The sequence below is a fragment of the Centruroides sculpturatus genome, unplaced genomic scaffold (genome assembly GCF_000671375.1).
Source record: "Centruroides sculpturatus isolate CEXI.00-Female unplaced genomic scaffold, Cexi_2.0 scaffold470, whole genome shotgun sequence".
Lineage (NCBI taxonomy): Eukaryota > Metazoa > Arthropoda > Arachnida > Scorpiones > Buthidae > Centruroides > Centruroides sculpturatus.
In genome coordinates this window covers 49,034-69,699 of record NW_019385042.1, presented here as the reverse complement: position 1 = coordinate 69,699, position 20,666 = coordinate 49,034, and the positions used below count along the sequence as shown (strand labels likewise).

The following is a 20,666-nucleotide window of genomic DNA, read 5'->3' as shown; positions in this document are numbered from 1 at the left end:
CTATAATAAAAACCCAGCGAAGCGGGTCCTTGCAGCTAGTATATATATAAAAATGGACGTGTGTGTCCCTATATTTCACTTTTCAGCCAAAACTACACATCGCACATGAATGGTGTTTGTATGTGGTAGTAGCCCCAAGTCTCCATTCGTGCACTATGGTGGTTGCGTCTTGATAGCTTTAAGGGTGTGGGAGATATGGGCTTGAAAGTGGTTGAAAGTGGAAGATTTTCTATTTCGATTTTAAAAATTTCAAATTCGAATTGGTACGATCATAGAACAATTGTATACGTTCCAGAAAATTGATCAAATTTAAAATAGTTCGTTTGACTGGACGTAAAAATTCTCTAATTAGTCTGTAAACGGGGGACTTAATTCTGGCATTTTGTGAAAACGGGTAAAATTGGCTATAATGAAATTATTTAAATCTTCACTATCGTTACTTTTTGCCCACAAATAAAAACCCAGCTAAGCCGGTCCTTGCAGCTAGTAATAAATAAATTAAAAATTATTTTTTGCACATGCTAGTTTATACTTTACACTTGTTTTTTTGATATTTTGTCTATGATATACTGATTTAGTATTGTGTTAAATTCGAAAAATGATGAAGTTTCACCTACACGAATCTTTTCAAAAACAATTTTTCTGTTTTAGTATTGTTTCCATTCGATATATCGTGACTATGAATGATTATAAAGCAATTACACTAATAACTATAATTATTATTTTTCGATTTAGAAAGAAATATATTTGAACAATAACTAATTATCTAACCGTGCAACAAGGACGAGTTATTTTCTATATTTATTAATATTTAATTATCATAGAAGAAAACCTTCATTTTCTTTTCTGTAAAACGTATTGATTTCAGTTACTGAAATAAAACCGTATTATAAAGTATAATTATCGTCATAATCGACATTCTGATTTTCATCAAATTATATTTAATTGCTAGTTATACGCTGTTACGTTATTATATCGAAGATTTAATTTAATTTGATTTTAAATTGCTCATTACTTTTTCGGTTGTTTTAAAATAAAAACTAGAGATGATACAAAGGACCGAAATAAAATAAATTTAGACCGATTTTTTGCATTTCATGGTTTTTACGTCTGGAGCACAAAAAAGTAAAAAAGAACATCACAATATTTTCTACTGTGTTCGTGCACAGATGTTGCATTTTCGAAATGATAACGATAATAATTTGCAAGAAATAATCAATTAATACAGTTTTGTCTAAGTTTTAGTTCGTAAAGTACAGAAACACTTGACTCCACGACATTTTTATTCATCTGAAAATACGTTATATTAATAACATGATAATGAGGTATTCATATTTTTTACCTACATTTTTGTTTGTTTTTATATAACATATTACAAAATATAAGAAACAAACAATAATATATACAGCAAACGTTATGAATTAAAGAACAAATGTAGTAAAATAAGACAAAACTTGTGTTAAAATGGAAGTGAGCTGTCCCGTGAGAAGGAAAACACGTTCTATTACAGATATGTTTACATTATTATTTTTTGTATGTTTTCTAAGGAAATCAAGAAAATTTAAAAATGCTTCGAAAGATACAGCAAAAATAAGCAATGACAAAAAACATCTTAAATCATCAATCTATAGAAAAACAAACAACAAACAAAAAAATGTGTATTAACTAAAGATTAATTAAGAAATAAATTTAATATTGAATGAAAAAATTTTACTATGTTACATCCGAAATAGAAAACAATTATATCTTTGTCACCATAGCATAGCTTTCATGCACCGATTTTTTGTTATTTATTGCCGAAACACAAGCAAAATCAAATATAATTTTTGAATCGCGATAATTTTATAAAATTCTGTTAAAAGTAGAATATCAAATAATTTAAAATTACAATTTGAATCACAAAAATTCTAAATTGCTTAATTGTTAAAGTAAATAAAATTATTAGTAAAATTTTATATCTAATTTTGTTTGATATAACTTAAAAAAATTAATAAAAAAAGATAAAACCCAACCAAGTTATAGAACGTTCTGAATTTTGTTTATGAATCGGTTATGAATATGTTTATAAGGCTTGAAACTTTCTCTTTTCACTTGAAAATCTGTACATGGAAAAAAACTACATTTTCGATTTTCTTTTTTTTTTACAGAAATTTATTTGATAGCTTTTATAACATAATTTATTTCGTGTGTGTGTCCTGTGAGTAAAATAGACCAGTTTGAAATTGCATTTCATTTCCATAACGACAGTGGCTGTAAACAATGCATGGTAAATAATACGTAGCATTCACATTCCAAACAGAGAAACTGCTGATTATTTCGAGATAACTCTAAAATGAAAGTATTCTTGTTGTTCATTAAAGTTTTTGGGTGTTTCAATTATATTTTCTCGAAAAAAGGTGCGTGAAATATTTTATTTCTTACAAAGTCATTTTCTTTAAATATTATTATATTTACTGTAGATATGATAAACCTTTAAGTGTACTATTTTAACTTTATAACATTTATTTTGCATTTCAACAAAACTAAACGATATAATTTTATATTTAGGTTAGGACTTTTAAATCAATTTATGGTTAATGCAGTTATTAAATCAGGTACAGTTTTAAAGTTAAGTGAACTGAGGTTAAAAAAGTATTAACTCTTCAGTTTTATACAATTACATTTATATTTTCGNTTTACTTTTGTATGCATCAGACGGAAAAATAAATAAATACACTTCAATAAATAAATAGAATCGAAACGACACTTTGAAATGTTTCCCGATGAAAATGAATAATAATAATAATAATAATAAGTTTCAATAAAAATGAAAAATGTAAATTGAATTTTATCGTAACGAGTTCACTTAAATTTTGTTTCTTCTGAGATCGCAGCAATGCGCGACCGGTAAGCTAGTATATTATAAAGGAGACAAACAAAAATTTATTTTAAAAACAGAAATATTTGTTTTATTTGGGTCTCTAATTAACAAAAAGTGACAAAACACCATTTTAAAGTGCATTTTTATTCAACTAATATAATTATATATATGTAGCCCAAAAAGTAACCAATGTGCCAACTGATATTTTTTACATTAAACTAATAAAAGGAAGCCACATTTGGCGCGAAATAGCCAAATCTTCCAACGCTGGAAGAAATACTAAATAAAGCTGGAGTTGAGACTCAAAGGAGTATAGACCCAAATGAAAAGAAAGGAGAGAAAGGACAAAAGATAAAAAAGTGAGGAAGGTTGGAAAATTAATGGTCTATATTTGCATAACAGAAGGTCTATTTAACCTCTGTCGTTACTTTTTATCTTTAGGTCTTTCTCTCCTTTCTTTTCATTTGGGTCTATACTCCTTTGAGAGCCAACACCAGCTTTATTTAGTATACCTTCTTCATTCACACATTTGTATTTGAAAATAGTTTTTCCACTCAAAAATAAAATATGTATAAAGGTTTACGGCTTTAAAACTTCTTTTTTGAATTTATACCATTGAAATAAATAAATAATAATAAAAATTGTCAATTTTGTATACACGTTTATCGGGCCGCATTTCAACTTGCCTTGGGCCACATTGGACACCCTGGTTTAGTTACTTCATAATTTTTTAGCACAGAAATCAGTGATTGTATTTAAATTTCTGTATTTAATGTAATTAAATTTACGAATATACAAAGATCATAATTTTTAATGAAAGCCAAAGATAAGAACAGAACACTAATAATTTTATAATTCCTCCTTTAAATGCAATAATATCTATAATTAACTTTAATTCATAAAACTGACCTTTATTCATAGAAACATAATTGAATCTTCTTAAAAGTGAAAACAACTGCAAAGAAACGTTCATTTTCTAAGAATTAACTAAAATATTTGTAAGTTTACTCTTTGGAATGCAAATGTTATATTTAATATTATTTATAGCCACTGTGTCTTCAAAAACATGAAATATAATTTCAAATTAATTTTTTTAATCACAAAGAAAAACTGTCCAGTCTATAAACAAAAAACCTGATGTTTTAAAAGGAATTTATATTTTACAACATTGATATTTCAGTTATGCTTTCTCTGCAAACTTACATAGAAAAAAAGCATACGAAATTCCAGATGAATAGACAGCAAGCCATGTATCTAGCTTTTCTATTGTGAGCCACCAGAGAGGTCAGAGGCCATTCAACCCCCCTTTCTGGCAACAGGTCTTTAAAGCTCTTCACTTGTCAAGATGACTAGTTGACGATTTATGGTCCCGAGAGTTAAGGCTTCTTTTTTTGTCTTTTATAGAAATTAAATCCAGGTACGAGTTCTTTAACTCTCCTAGCAACGTTTTAAATTTTGATGGCCCCATCTGTTTTTATAGATTATTAAAAATGTTATTTTGAATATGGAATTGGGTTTGTAAACACTATAAATGATAATAACGAAAAAATTTGCCAATAAGTCAGATTGTACTTGATATATGACAAAAGACTTTCTGTATCTACTTACCCTATGACCTTCAACCAATAAAATTCAATAGCACAATTCCCCTAATTTACAAACTTCTTTGCAACATTTGACAAATTTTTGACCTAATGCTGAAGAGTTATTAATTAACCCGGTGTTACGCGCGGTTCAAAAAAAAAAAGGATGAAAGAAATCACCACACACAAAGTGGCACTAACATCCATATATACAAAGAGAATACCAGAATTTATTTCATTTTTCGACTTTTTGAGATTCCTACATAAAAAAATGTAAAAATCCTGAGAAAATGATTTTTTCCAGATCTTCCACACTTTCACTCTGTTATATACAGTCGACCTCCCTATAAGATATAGATACGTTCCATTTTTTAGGAATCCGATTTCTTACGAGTCGTTCCAATCACAGCCCGACACGTGTCAAGTTTACGGACTACGGCTGATTGAAAGGTTTNAGTGAAAACAACTGCAAAGAAACGTTCATTTTCTAAGAATTAACTAAAATATTTGTAAGTTTACTCTTTGGAATGCAAATGTTATATTTAATATTATTTATAGCCACTGTGTCTTCAAAAACATGAAATATAATTTCAAATTAATTTTTTTAATCACAAAGAAAAACTGTCCAGTCTATAAACAAAAAACCTGATGTTTTAAAAGGAATTTATATTTTACAACATTGATATTTCAGTTATGCTTTCTCTGCAAACTTACATAGAAAAAAAGCATACGAAATTCCAGATGAATAGACAGCAAGCCATGTATCTAGCTTTTCTATTGTGAGCCACCAGAGAGGTCAGAGGCCATTCAACCCCCCTTTCTGGCAACAGGTCTTTAAAGCTCTTCACTTGTCAAGATGACTAGTTGACGATTTATGGTCCCGAGAGTTAAGGCTTCTTTTTTTGTCTTTTATAGAAATTAAATCCAGGTACGAGTTCTTTAACTCTCCTAGCAACGTTTTAAATTTTGATGGCCCCATCTGTTTTTATAGATTATTAAAAATGTTATTTTGAATATGGAATTGGGTTTGTAAACACTATAAATGATAATAACGAAAAAATTTGCCAATAAGTCAGATTGTACTTGATATATGACAAAAGACTTTTTGTATCTACTTACCCTATGACCTTCAACCAATAAAATTCAATAGCACAATTCCCCTAATTTACAAACTTCTTTGCAACATTTGACAAATTTTTGACCTAATGCTGAAGAGTTATTAATTAACCCGGTGTTACGCGCGGTTCAAAAAAAAAAGGATGAAAGAAATCACCACACACAAAGTGGCACTAACATCCATATATACAAAGAGAATACCAGAATTTATTTCATTTTTCGACTTTTTGAGATTCCTACATAAAAAAATGTAAAAATCCTGAGAAAATGATTTTTTCCAGATCTTCCACACTTTCACTCTGTTATATACAGTCGACCTCCCTATAAGATATAGATACGTTCCATTTTTTAGGAATCCGATTTCTTACGAGTCGTTCCAATCACAGCCCGACACGTGTCAAGTTTACGGACTACGGCTGATTGAAAGGTTTTCTTCCATAAAATTAATCGATTCTAGACTAATCCGACTCAACATTTCCAAAATACGTATATTTTTTTTTGGAAAAAATCTGTATAAACTACGCTATAAACAAAAAATTGTAGGATTACTTACCGAGTGTCACCATTCGACATCGCCATTGCTCAACATCGTTTTTGTCGCGGAACAGCTCAGCAAACCGCGGCCGATTTCTAATAACTTATTTTTCTGCGAATAGTTCCTTGAACTTAGGAGACATCATTAATATAAATAATTTTAATCGCCGTTGAATGAGAAATGTTTCTTTCACAAGAAATGTATAAAATTACAGTAATGTATTAGACTTACGGTACCTAATTTACATACTTTACAGACAATAGTTAGCGTAAAAATCTCAGTAGCGTGGCGCCACGCTAGACAGCAGAAATTATATATTTAATTATAACAAAGTTACAATAAGTTAATATATAAGTATATATACAGTACCTAATTTATATATAATTAATATATAATTATATGTACAGTACCTAATTTATATATAATTTATATAATACTCTCCAGATGATAGAAATCTCTCCGTAGTTGGCGCTACGGAAGGCGGGAAAGTAGTTTGGCTGCCCGATGATGTTTGAGGTAATTTTAAGGAATTTTTACTGTATTATACGGATACCGGTCACAATTTTTTCGTAGTTTTATAGGAATCGTAATTATAGGGAGCGTAATTATAGGGGGGTTGAATGTATAACAGTCAGGAAAGTAATAGATGCCTGAATAATTTTAAAGTAGTATAATTTATATAGAATCGTCAATCTTATATTTTTAATAATTAATTACGTACGCTATAAAAAACGATTTCAAGCGTAATTGGCAACATATTTCAGTTTATACTTTATTTGTGATTTGAATTTAAGTTTATCTTTCCATCACAAAAAAATAACACAAACGAAATATATGTCATGAATTTATATATCATTACATAGATGCGTAACCAAATTTCTTTGCTTATTTTAATATTATATTTTAGCACCTACACACTCATTTTGTATCAACGTTCGCAAAGTAGACGAGTCATTTCTTCTTGCGCAACTTTATACAATCATGCAACACAAACATTTTTGTATTCTGTAGAAGCGCAGTGATTACAAACCAAATAAATATTCGATATTTACCAAATTCTGCTGAATCATTCAAGAAATACTTGAATTAATAACTTTGTAAACATGGAAGAACTTTTAACACAGAAAATTTGTAATTATGTGATCTACAACAGTGCTAACTTTAACATTTGCAGATGTGTAACACTGAATAATGCATTTAAAATACAAAAAGAAAATCTATAGTAAACGTTATAATACATCTCATTATACTTATTGGGCCAACTTTTTCTAACTGAAAAAAGCAGCGTTCCAACAGCTAACACATTATTTGACACTGCTAAATGTTTGTATTTGTGGTTTGATAAACATCGAGATGTATTCAATCATCTTTCTTTCTATAAATTATTAAATGTCGACCCGTACATTAGCGATTTCAGACGAATCAATTTTATCTTGCTTCTACCGTTTGAAAATTGTAACAGGTATTACTGATAATCGCCAGTAGTTATTATGGCGTTTAGAAAATTTGACCTAAATAACCAACTGTGTTTAAAAATTATAGTTATGACTTATCTGATTCTCTTGGAGTACTTATAAAAGTACCTGTGCATGTCGTTAACTTTCTTTAATTATTAAAAGTGTACTGTGACAGAAAAAAATTAAGTATCTTTGAAATAAATAATCACCTCGCACTCAAAAAAATTAACAATGAAAATTCATTACAACTACAATTTTTGATCTGCTTCTTGTTTTTTATTTTATATTAAAAAATATCGAAAATTTTTTATAAAAAATAGCCGGAAATCTAACGTGTAACATTAAATATTTAAATAATTAAAGAATAAAGACTGAAAAAATAATAAAATTGCACAGCATTTAACAATAATATTGATTTGTAATAATAAGTATTTTAAATAGGAGTGTCCAACGATTCATATGTTTGGAGAGTTTCTGGAACTGGGGTAAATAAATTTTGTTACTGTATAAACATATCATAAAAATAATAAAATAACTTATAAATAATCTTTTACTATTGTTTTCCAGGAAGCTATATTTATGACATATGATAAAACTAAAAGACAACTAACAGGTGGAAAGTTATTTCCACTGTTTATAGTTATCCAAGAAAAACTAAAATTTAGGTAAGTGGCTTCCTCATTTCGATCTATAACTAAGTATTTTGCATTTAATCACAGAACTTTAACAGTATATAAACTCAGATTTTTATACTTTCTACTGATATTGTTAATCATTATACATATTATTTTGATGTAGTTTTAAAATAATTTTAAAAAATGAAAAAAATTGTTATACAGGTATACCTCGCCTTACGTAGGTAATTGGTTCCAGGAAAACGACTTAAGTCGAAAAACGACGTAAGTCGAATTTACTTGTCTCCGAATCTACTTGTCACTAGGCTAAACCGTAAATTACTATTTCCAGTTTTGTATTTTATTTATTAATGCATTTTTAATAATNAATTAACTTTTCAAACACAAATCTTCAAACGGCAAGATGACCAGTCCTGAGTTAACTCGGGCAAGTTACATAGCGTTACAGAAACCTCGGTTTTTTTTGTCCTGAAAACATGTTTTTTAATTTTTGGAATGTTTTTGTTTCTAAATTTTTTCAAAAATTTTTACCCGCGCAAAAAAATTTTATCGTGATCTTAATCAACGTTTAATGATGCGCAATTAAAGCTTAATTGTTTTTTAATGGAATTTTTTTTTATCAAATTTAATTAATCGTTCTAAAGTTGTAGTGCACGGATTTGACTTCGGTAAAGTTATTTAAAAGCTACTTTCTGATGTCAAAAACAACCTCCAATAGTATTTTAATTTTTTAATTAATACATTTTATTATATATCAGTTTAATTAAATTGGGGGTCAGAAATCGGAATTAAAATTTTCATTTTTTAAAAATATTTAAAAATATACTGCCAGCTAGTATTCACCCTACTTTAAACCTTCGTCCTCCCGAGACGGCGATGAGAATGTCCCAGAAAATCTGACACCAGATATTCTCAAGGTCATCCAGCTGTGTAAACAATGACTTATAGGTGTCAAATTTCACAGAAAGGCAAGATAAAGAAAGTTTTTAAACTTTGAAGCTTTTTCTTCAAAATTAACGCATTTCTTTCGTTTTTTTCAGATTTAAGTATTTTTTATGCTTAATTACATTAAATTAATTAATCAGTGGGAGGCAAGTGGTTAAATTAGTTTTATTTTAACAATAAAGAAAGTTTCTGTATTAATTATTAAATGTTTTAATATTTGAGAAAATTAAAACACGATAATTGTATTAAATAATATAACACCAAAACGTAATTATTTTTAAAATTTTTTATTATTACATTAATAGATTAAATTAGTTTATCTTATTTAAGCTTTTCCTGTTTTCTCATTCACTTTATCTAAAACATTACATATTCCTGATCTAATTTCTGATATTTTATAAATTAAGATTACAAATAATTTGCTGAGTAATAGTTTTATTATCAATACTAGAATTAAGTATTTTCTTGATGGAAATTTGTCTTAATATTCGGGTACATGACAGTTTGAAATAATATAACACTGAAATTATTTTGAAAAGGTTTTTATTTTTACGTTACAGTTTATTTAAGTGTTTTCACTTTTTTTCTTCAGTTTATCTAAAGACAGATATATTTCTGCACGTAATTATTTTTAAATTAATTTTTTAGGTTATAAATTATTTTCAGATAAAAAATTTTGAGTAAATTAAGATAATAAATAATTTCAATAATTAGAAAACTTTTCAGTTCAGTTCATTGCTTCATATAAAATTAATCTGCGATAATAATTTTTACAATTTATACTAATATCTAATGTGGTTTAGAATTATTAATACATACTCGTTATTTTTTTTTTGTTTTGTTCTAATATCCGAATAAATTAAAACACAACAATTTGAAATAATATTTTAACTATAAAGAAAAGTTTAATATATTCTTTCTAATTATAAAATTAATTTGCAATAATAACTTTTTCAATTTGTTCTAATATGCAAGTAAATTAAACCACAACAACTTAAAATAATATTTTAACAATAAGACAAAGTAGAATAAGAAAATCGTTAAATATAATAATTATTTAAATTATATTTGTTATTTATTTATTAAATATCGCAAAGAAAACAGTGCTTTTTATAATATTTTTGGCAATAACAATGTCTAATTATTATCTGATCTTTGACACCGAAAAAGTTCGATGTTTAAATAACTGTAGCTCCAGTTTTTGAAAAGATTTCTTTTTCCTATATATCCACCTTTAAAGAAAAATAATTCATTATACGTTGTGAAATTATTTAATAAGGTACACAAGGGTAATTTCGAAAGTAAGGGCTTCTAGTTTTTTTAAATACGAAAAAACGTTTTATACAAAAATAAAGTTTATATCGTTTTAAAGCGTGAACATTTGTCTATTTTTCTACATAATCGCCATTTTGGTCGATGCATTTTCATATGCGCTGTGGCAATTTTTGCATGCCCATGTCATATTGGCTCGACGTCTTGTCGTATTAAATAGACTAAAATTTATTGCCAATTGACAAAAAGTGCATAGATATCAAAAACATCTTCAAATGGTATAGGGTATTTCTAGCTTATCGTACTGAAATTCACAACAAACAGAAAAGCCAGAGACCATTAATTTCTGACAAGACAGTGGCAAAGGTTGAGTAAACTATGCGTGAAGTTCGGCGAATCACTCTTAATGATTTTTTCATTTTAGCTATTAGTCTTTCCCTAAGCACAATTAATTGGATTTTACCGGAAAAGTTGAAATAGATCTACACAAGATGGAATTTGCGATGTGGCGGGGAACAGGTATTACAAGGCCATACAAAAGCTGCTACAGCGCCTAGAAAAGTGCACTGATCGAAATGGTGATTATGTAGAAAAACAGATAAATGATCAAGCTTTTAAATAATATTAACTCTATTTTTGTATAAACGTGTTTAAAAATTAGGAGACTAAGCTTTTGAGATTACTCTCGTATATACATAATTTTCGAACAAATACTGTCATGTATGCTGTCCTTGATACCATTGCAGATAGCAAAACCATTTTCAAATTTCAAAACAAAAACAGAGACAACTTCGAATGTCGCTACATAAAAGTTTTTTATTGTAGACAATAAAAATTATTAGCATCTTGACTATCTTTTCAGCTAATTTAAATTTATTTGGTAACTTTCTGGTTAATTTTTAATAAACTATTAGTGACAGGGTGAATTGCAGAAGTGTTCGCAGTGTCGAAGTTTTATATTTAACTACAAACTAAGAAATGTAAGAAATAAGCATAAAATATCTGTGTCTCAACTTTTGGTGAAGTGAAGCATAGTTAGCCGATTAAGACTTTATAGTGGATGGCTCAAAAGTATTCTCAAGGTCATATGGATATCAAAATGCATTTGTTTGCATAAAGAAATTACATTTTTACGATAATGTGCGTTCTACAAGACATGTAGAAGAACATCTCAGATGCTGCTTACAAAAATGAAATCTCTTAAAATTGTAAAAGTGGAATCTTGTAAAATTAATATAGAATTCATAATATTTCTGCATGTGGTAATTCACAAACGAAAGCTGCAGTTTTTACAATTATATCATTTAAATATATATTTATTTCGGAATAATTTTTAATTTTATTTTGAATACATATATGTATATTTCTGTTCTAAAAGTAATGGTTTCGTTTACTGATACTTATATTCTCTTATTTTTTATATAATGTTAAACTAAAACGTTTTTATCTTACTTTTAAAGAAATATTTCAACTAAATATATATTATAAAACATAAACTTATAAATTTTTCAGATTAATTATTTTGCGTATATTTAATTGTGACATTTAAATAGGTACATTATAGTGCACCCGATAGAAAAATCGCCTGAATATAGAGATAAAAGTGGTAAGTGGAAGGGATATACAGGACAAGTTGTAAACCAAGTAAGTAAACATAAAAATCGAGTGTTTAAAATAAGTTAATGTGCAAAAAGCTAATTTTACAATGAAAAATATAAAAATCATACATAGATAATTTTTCTAAGCCACGGAAAATAGGAACATTAATATAAATATATCATTATTCCACTACAACAATTAAACATTGCACCCCAAAACATAAACAGTTGTCAAAAATCAAATCGAGCTATATAGAGTAAGGAACGTATATGACTGGAGATGCCATGTAAGTCGCAGCATAATGTTGATTGATTGATAACCAACGTACAGTTATAATCAAACACGAAATGAAACCCAAATATAATGTGTTAGTATGCAAATAAAAGAAAAATTTTACAGGTATTCATTATTAAAATAATAAGCATTGTTTAAATGGATTTAAAAAATAGATTGTTAACAAAGTAAACATTTACTTAAAAATACATTTTAAAAAAACAATATAATTTACTACTTTATAAATAATTTTTTTATTATAAATTCAATAAAGTTAATATCTTGGACAGAGGTCAAATTTATTTTAGTCGAATTGTATATTATACATTGTAATTTCTCATATCCTTTAAAATTACGTAAGCTGTTCCTTTTTTACAAACTTTTTCCATTGTTTTCGTAATTTGTGGTCACACCATGCAAATTCCAGCTGCGCAAGAAAGTGCAACGGCGACGGCTGTTCCCTTAACTAGTAAACCCCTTTTAAAAACTGGCACAACTGCAACTACGTATTAAAAAGTTTAACTGGCTAAAATTCCATAAACAGTCTGAAGTAGAAGGTAGAATGCGTCACAACAGTAGTTAAAAAAAAGTACTGTAATTTTATTAGTATATAGGGTCACGTTTGTCCATGTTGCAACGTAAGCGGATAATGTATGACCACGAGAAAACGTGAGTGATATGCTCTTGTTGCAGTTGTAATCGCCTGCATGACTGGTAATCACAAGGTGTTACCACGTCCTGAGTCTTACTGTTATAATTTAACATTTGGTTTGTAGTAATGTTTATAGGCATTTTTCAGTTTCCTTAAATACAGTAGACCCCCTATAAGACGGGTTCCTATAATTCCGATTCCTATAAGACAGTGAAAAAATTGTGGTGGTATCCGTAAACAACGGTAAAAACACTTGTATAATTCGGTAAAACGTCATCGGGCAGCCGAACTATTTTCCGCCATCCAGCGCCACGCTACGGACAGTTTAGGCGAGTAAATTCAGTTTAGTTTTGTCTGTACATATAATTATATATAAATTATATATAAATTAGGTACTTCACATATAATTATATATAAATTAAATACTGTATATATAATTATACATTAACTTAATTTATTGTAACTTTATTATAATTATATATACGCTTTCCGCTGTCTAGCGAAAAGTTTAGGCGAGCTATCGTGTGTACAGTATGTAAATTAGGTACCGTAAGTCTAATACAGTACTGTAATTTTATACATTTCGTGTAAATGAAACATTCCTTATTCAACGGCGATTAAAATTATTTACATTAATGATGATTCAACGAAGTTTTCGCAGAAAAATAAGTTATTAGAAATCGGCCGCTGTTTGCTGAGCAGTTCCGTGACGAAAACAAGCTTAACAATGGCGATGTCGAATGGTGCACACTTGGTAAGTAATCCTACAATTTTTTGTTTATAGCGTAGTTTATACGGATTATTTCCAAAAAATATATACCTATTTTGAAAATTTTAAGTCGGATTAGTCTCCAATCGATTAACTTTATGTAAGAAAACTTTTCAAACAGCCGTAGTCCGTAAAGTGCATACATGTCAGGCTGTGATTGGAAAGGACTCGTAAGAAATCGATTCATAAAGGACGAAACATGTCTACAGTCTTATAGGGGGTCGACTGTATTGCATAACATGTAAGTACTACTTTTTTCTTCCTGTATCTGTTGTAAATTTATAGATAATTATCATTTATTTTTTACATAATCGTTCCACTGCTTGTTATCTGAAATCTGGGTTTCACATCGAATGAATAAAAAACAAATATCAATTTTTGGACATGTTAATCCTAAAATATCCTTAAAAATCAATACTAAATGTATAACAGTTTGAACAGCACAACAATTTAATTTCGCATTTTATCAATCAAAATTTCAAAGTACTTGGACTTCGAACTCAAATGTGAAATTTAAATAAATACTTGGCTTTATTTCCATTACTTTTTAGTTGATATCAATTAGATAAGCTGGACACATTATTCTCGGGATGGAGGTTGCCGTTTCTATAATTAAAATTTTCTATGTTGTTTTTGAAACCGTGTTTATTAAATATTAGTAAAATTTAGTCTTCGAATTAAAATGCAAGTTTTAAATAAACACTTGGCTTCAAACAGAACATAAATAATTTTAATTATAGAAACGGCAACCTCCATCCAGAAAATAATGTGTCTTGCTCATCGAATTGATATTAACTAAAAAGTGATGAAAATAAAATCAAGTGTTTATTTAACACTTACATTTGAGTTTAAAGTCCTATATATTTACTAAACACGGTTTCAAAAACAACACTTTATAGTACATTTATTATGACTAACTTTTATAATTAATTTTCTAATTCAGGAAGCAGATGTGTGCTTTGTACCTGTAGGCGTCACTCATGAACGCTTCTCTGCAATGGAATTCACATCCGTTTTTGCTTTTTATCCTATGGTTTTTCTTATTAAAACTCTGGATAAGGTTATTGATTGGAATTCTGTGACGAAGCCTTTTACCTTAAATGTAAGTAACAAAAACGACTCTTAAAATATAACTAAGTCATACATTAAGTTATATATTACGGAATCAGGTTTGGATCGCTATATTTTCTATTGTATTGATATTTGGACTAACGCTATATAAAGTGCTAGAGAAGGACTTTGTCGCTGCAAAAACAGGAAAACGATGGACTCTATGTACAGTTTTTTGGAATTTACTTTGCACATTTTTGTATCAAGGTAAAATTCTTAAATTATGATATAAATCAAGCTTTGAGTTTTATAAAGAAAAATTTTGTAATTCAATTTAGGATTGAATCTAGAAAAAATGAAAAGATTTGCGCCCAGATTCATGACAGGAATTTGGTGGTTATCGATTGTTGTTTTAGTATCCAGTTACAGCGGGGCGTTAATGTCTTTTATGACATGTCCTATAACTGAGTCTTTTCCTAGAGATATACACGAACTTGCTGTCTTTGCCCGCAATGGTGAGTTCTCAAGCGGAACATACAAACGATTTATTGGGTGGAAAGAAATGATGGTAAGTGTTATGAATTTGAAGATTTATACTCCCTGTATAGAAAGATGTTCTTTTCAGTGTTTTTATTCTGTTTTTGTTAATTTCAGAATTTGTTCTTTATAACGATTGTGTTTTATATTGATATAATTATTAATTCTAGGAATCGAAGTCGGAAAATATTAAAATTTTAAGGAAAAACATTCTGTCCAATAATAACTTCATGAGTATTGCAGAAGGCATTAAAAAAGCGAATAATGAACGATTTGCATACATAATGCATAAAGTTGCATTAAATATGTACATCAGTAAAGTAGAAAGGCATAAATACATTATGTCAAAAGATTCTTTTCGTACATACATGATCGCTTTTCCAATCAGAAAGAATTTTCCATTTAAGAAGGATCTATCTAACACGTAAAAAATTTTTAATTGATTTATACTCTATACCGTACTTTATATTAATTTTTATATATTTGAAACAATTTTATTGCAGAATAACTCGCATGTTTGAAGCTGGAATTTGTGAGAAATTGTTTTCTCAAGAAGTAGAAGAATTTCAAGAAGCATCAGAATTCCAACCGTTGTCAATCGAAGATATTAAAAGTCCTTTATTACTTATGGGCATTGGATATCTAGTGTCTTTAATCTGCTTACTCATTGAAATAATATTGAATAAATTAATTAAAATGGTTACTTGCAATCCACTTTACTAATGTAAAATTATTGTATTTAACTATTATTGAGTTGATCTAAAAGTAAGTTCGTTTTTTCCGTGGAAAAAACGCAATATTCTTATTATAAATAAATATTTTATTGAATTATAAGTTGACCATTTTGGTCAAATATCTGTTGCCATCGTTTCTGGTAGTAGCACCATTTCACATTCATAAAAGTTTTGATCGTTGCTTACAAAAAACCGATCCAAGTGATTTTTGACATTGTCATTTCAAGTAAATGTCTTACAGTTAAAAAAATTCTATAGACCGGAACAAGTAATAATTTGAGTGTGCTCGATCTGGCGAATACAGCTGGTGTGATAGCACGTCCCATCTAAGTTATAACAGTTTCTAACCAGTTACCAAACTTGTGTGAAATTTGACATTATTGTGGTAAAACACTACAGCTGTTTTTTTTATCAATTCTGGCCGGCTTTTTCTGTTTGATGATATTACGGAATTTGTTTACTCGAATGCGGTACACTTTCGAATCAATTGTGAAATTGTCTGGTAAAAGCTCCAAAAAAAAAATTCCTTTAATATCCCACCAAATAAGGCATTTCTTTTTTTAGAACTCGTGGAATTCATATATCGAGCTCTGAAACGAAACCAATTTGTTTCAAGTACTCATAAACAGTTCAATTTGACAAATTTAATCTCTTAGTGATTTCACGAGTTGTTATTCCGCAGTTTGCTTCAATCGGTACTTTTATTTTGTTTTTATTGGCTTCAATTGGCCATCCATAACGTGGTGCATCTTCGATACTGAAATTGCAAGAACGAAATTTTGTAAACCAGTTTTGGCACTGTTGTTTTGTCAACACATCTCCACCATGCATGTCAGACGATTTTTTTCTTGCTTGAACGGCATTTTTATTTTTTTAGTAATAAAAAAGCAAAATATGCCGAAGATGCTTCTTTCGATCTTCTATATTTGATGGGACACAAAAAATACACGATTGCACGAAATCAAACAAAATTTTCTACAAATAAGCCATAAAATCCTAGCTGTCAAAATATATTATGATAATACGGTTTAGGACGAAAATGGTGAAAAAAATACGACTAATCCATCTAGTGGTAAAAAAAACGAACTTACTTAAAAAATTAACTGCAAAATTATTATATTTTTAACTTAAGAAAATTTAGAAAGAAAATTTATAGTTTTATCTTCTAGTTTTATTGGGTTGTTCTTCTGAACAACCCAATATAATAATTTTGCTGTTAATTTTGACGAAGAGAAGATAAAACTATAAATTTTCTTTCATATTTTGTCTATTAATTATACTCAATAGAACAAAGCATTGTATAAGTAATTGAATATTTTAAATTTTATTCTAGACAGAGCAAAATTCTACTTTGCATTACATACGAAAAATTCGAATTTACTACGATATTCATATTAACTGATTCTGAATATGGTAATTCATAAAAATAATAATTATATATAATAATCAATTTTACAATTTTCTAGTTTAAAGTGTATCTTATTGCATAAATTTGATATAAGAAAAAAATATCGCGAAAATTTCAAAGAAGCACTTCCATTGCATGGAAATTTTTCGAAAATAATATGGATTCAGAAATATCTTCTGTTGGATAAATCAGTGTATTTGAAATATTTATAAACTTCACGTATCGTAAATTACACTATCTTTCTCATAAAAATTAATTACTCGTTAATTACATATACTATAAACCAACGTATAATATATTTATAATATTAAAACATACTTTCGTTTATTGTAAAATAAAATTTTGTAATTATGTACACTTAATAAGAGTATAAAATAAACGAAAATTAATGTTACAGTTCAGTTGAAAATTTGTCATTATTAATTTGACGTATTTGTTTTCTTATGATTATCATTTAATTACATTTTATCGATAATAGAAATGAGAAAACACTTGCTAATTCGCTCCATGCTAAATAATAATTATTCTAATTATAAGCCGATAAACACGATATAAAGCAAAATTCAGAGCAGTTTAAATTTTAATTACTTATGTAAATTTAACTGAAAATTTCTCTGTAGAAAAAGATTAAACTAAATTTAAAAAATTATCTTAGGAAATCACACGGGCTATATGCTGACAAAGATTTCTCTTCATAGGACTGTATGTAGGTGTCAGCCAATTCGATTTACTCGAAAATATCTACTCTCCCAAGTGTGAAAGCAGAGAAATTATTTTTTGGATACTGGCAAAAGATTTTAAATTGAAAGCATGCTTTTACTGTAACTTCATAGTTAATTGTTAACAAGTCTGTACCAAACAGAAAATCATTTTGATATATATGACCAGAAACAAACACTTTTTTAAAATACTACTTGTATTTTCATTNTTTCTTAGCAGAAATGAACTCTTAATTAACAAAATTCAAATTTAGATAATTTATAAAAATGTACTTCTACAAGTGAGTTTAGGTAAAACAGTTATATTAAACAATGGCATTATTAGCAGAAAACAGCAGTTTCGAGATATTTCAAAAAAAAAAAAAAAAAACGTTACACTCGTCTGAAGTGAAATCGCAATACAGTATTACGAACGAATATGCGTAGCCAGGTGTAAGTTTAAAACTTCATAATTTTTATTCGAGGAATAAATAAATAAATACTGTTTGGAAGAGATTGGTTGTTTGTTGCCGTATGTCTTTATTGAGCATTCTGTATTTAGTTGGGTACCTCAACTAAATTTTCGGTCTTTCCCTAGTTAGTCAGGTGGAGTTTTTTGGGTTTCTTCCATCTTTTCTCTTAAATGAGAGCCAGCTCCCTCTGAAGTATTCCTGGAAGGCTACTGATTTTCTACCCCTATGGTGTGTGGTACTTTTATCGTATCAAAATTTTTATTCTAAATTCGCTGGAAATTGTTATAGATTGCTCACTGCTGCTTTCTTTTCTTCAGCAGTTTTGAGTAACGCCAATGGACTAGCGAACATAACTGGTTCCCGGGGCACGACACTATATTGGTACCCCCTCCCTCTGTAGAAAACAGAATTCTGCATTTAAATACTATATAGCCAAACAAAAAATATGAGTTTAAATGAGTTTAGTACGATTTGATCGGACATGATTTTACAGGTCATTAATGTAAACAAAAAAAAACGAATTTTTTCCGAAAAAAGTAAAAAATAAAAGCGGTTGAAAAATATACCAAACGAAACTACTAATTATTGTATATTAGCAATATTTTTTCATATTTCTATTATAAAAATTTAATTTTATACTAATTTTTTACATAATATAAGTACATTGACTCAAATGACCTTCAACCTGCTCTAAGTTTTATTGCCAGGTTGTAAAACAACTACCTGGCTGCAAGCTGAAAACTAAAGTATTAAAATTACACTTACATTACAGTGATGAGATTCTTTCGTAAACAAAAATGCTGTTTTTGGAGACAGTTCGTACATCAGATCATCGATTATTACGAAATCCCATCCTTGAACAGATTCGGGTACGCCGTACATAAATGTGATATCCTTTCCTTCTTGAAAAACCGTAAATATACGGAGTAACACCATAAAATTTTTGGAGGAGTTTCGTAAATTTAGTTGTGAATCATTTTCCTCACCAATGTGGTTTTTCCAGATTGGGAAAGACTGGCAATTACACAAGTACTGGGATGTTTGAAATACATATTAATCAACCTTGTCAACTTTAGGAAATTTAAAGAATTTATAATATTCCATTCCTGGACTTATCTCTTTAAACATTACTAAAGTTTTCTTATCATTTTCTAAACATATTTTTCTCATTTCTTTTGCACACTGTTCGAACAAACCGTATAATCCATTATATACTTCGTTAATTCCTCCATCCTCGCCAGCAATTATAAAACGGTATTATCCTTCTCCTTTCCAGATATCTTTGACTTTGAAATAGTGGAGGATAAATGGAAAATTATCAGGAACATCGAAGAAGAAATTTTTTGTTGCAGACACGCAAGCGTCCAAAGTGCGGTATAGAATATGTGAAACTGAATAAATTTTATAGTCCCCATACATATCCACAAAACCGTACATCCCCATGATTGTAGCTTGAATATAAAACTAATTCTCTTTAAAAAAGTAACTTTTATAAAATACTAACTAATTATATCTTCTTTAAAAACTAACAGCCAATTATATTTTCTTTTAAAACTAGCAACCAATCGTTTTTTTTAAACTCTAATCATATATTACTTACAGATTAAAAATAAATAAAAAAACTAACATTGTTGATGGAGGCACATATTTATCCTGTTATGAGGAACAAAGATAAGAACGCGGGGTCGATACGACTTAGTTCACAGTACAAACTGTACAGCAGAGGGAGCAATTTTCAAAAAATTATTTAATTTTTAAGTTGGGTCATCGTTTTTATATTAAATTCCTATATAAATTAAATATAATCTGTACTGTGTCGGTCTTTATTTTGATATAATTCAATTTGCATCATTACTTTATATTAAATTCTTATCTGGTGTAGGCATTTATATCTTAGAATGTATGATTACTTTATATTAAATTTATATACAAATTAATTTTGTAACCCAGAGTGTATCATTATACTATACATTATACTATACAAGTGCTATACTACTCACGCGTATTAGTAAAATCTAAGTGACTCGTACAACATGAAATTCATATAACACGGAATTATGAACAGAGTTA

The 20,666-nt window shown here is 28.4% G+C and overlaps 1 protein-coding gene across 1 annotated transcript in view; it reads left to right on the top strand.

The window, feature by feature from the left end:
- LOC111633775 (glutamate receptor ionotropic, kainate 3-like) overlaps nucleotides 1-14,822 on the top strand; it is a 33,481-nt gene extending 18,659 nt beyond the window's left edge. The window contains exon 4 of the mRNA XM_023378405.1: nucleotides 14,640-14,822. Within this exon, the coding sequence (XP_023234173.1) occupies nucleotides 14,640-14,822 (183 nt within the window). The remainder of the gene's footprint in view (nucleotides 1-14,639) is intronic.
- Nucleotides 14,823-20,666: the final 5,844 nt, after the last annotated feature.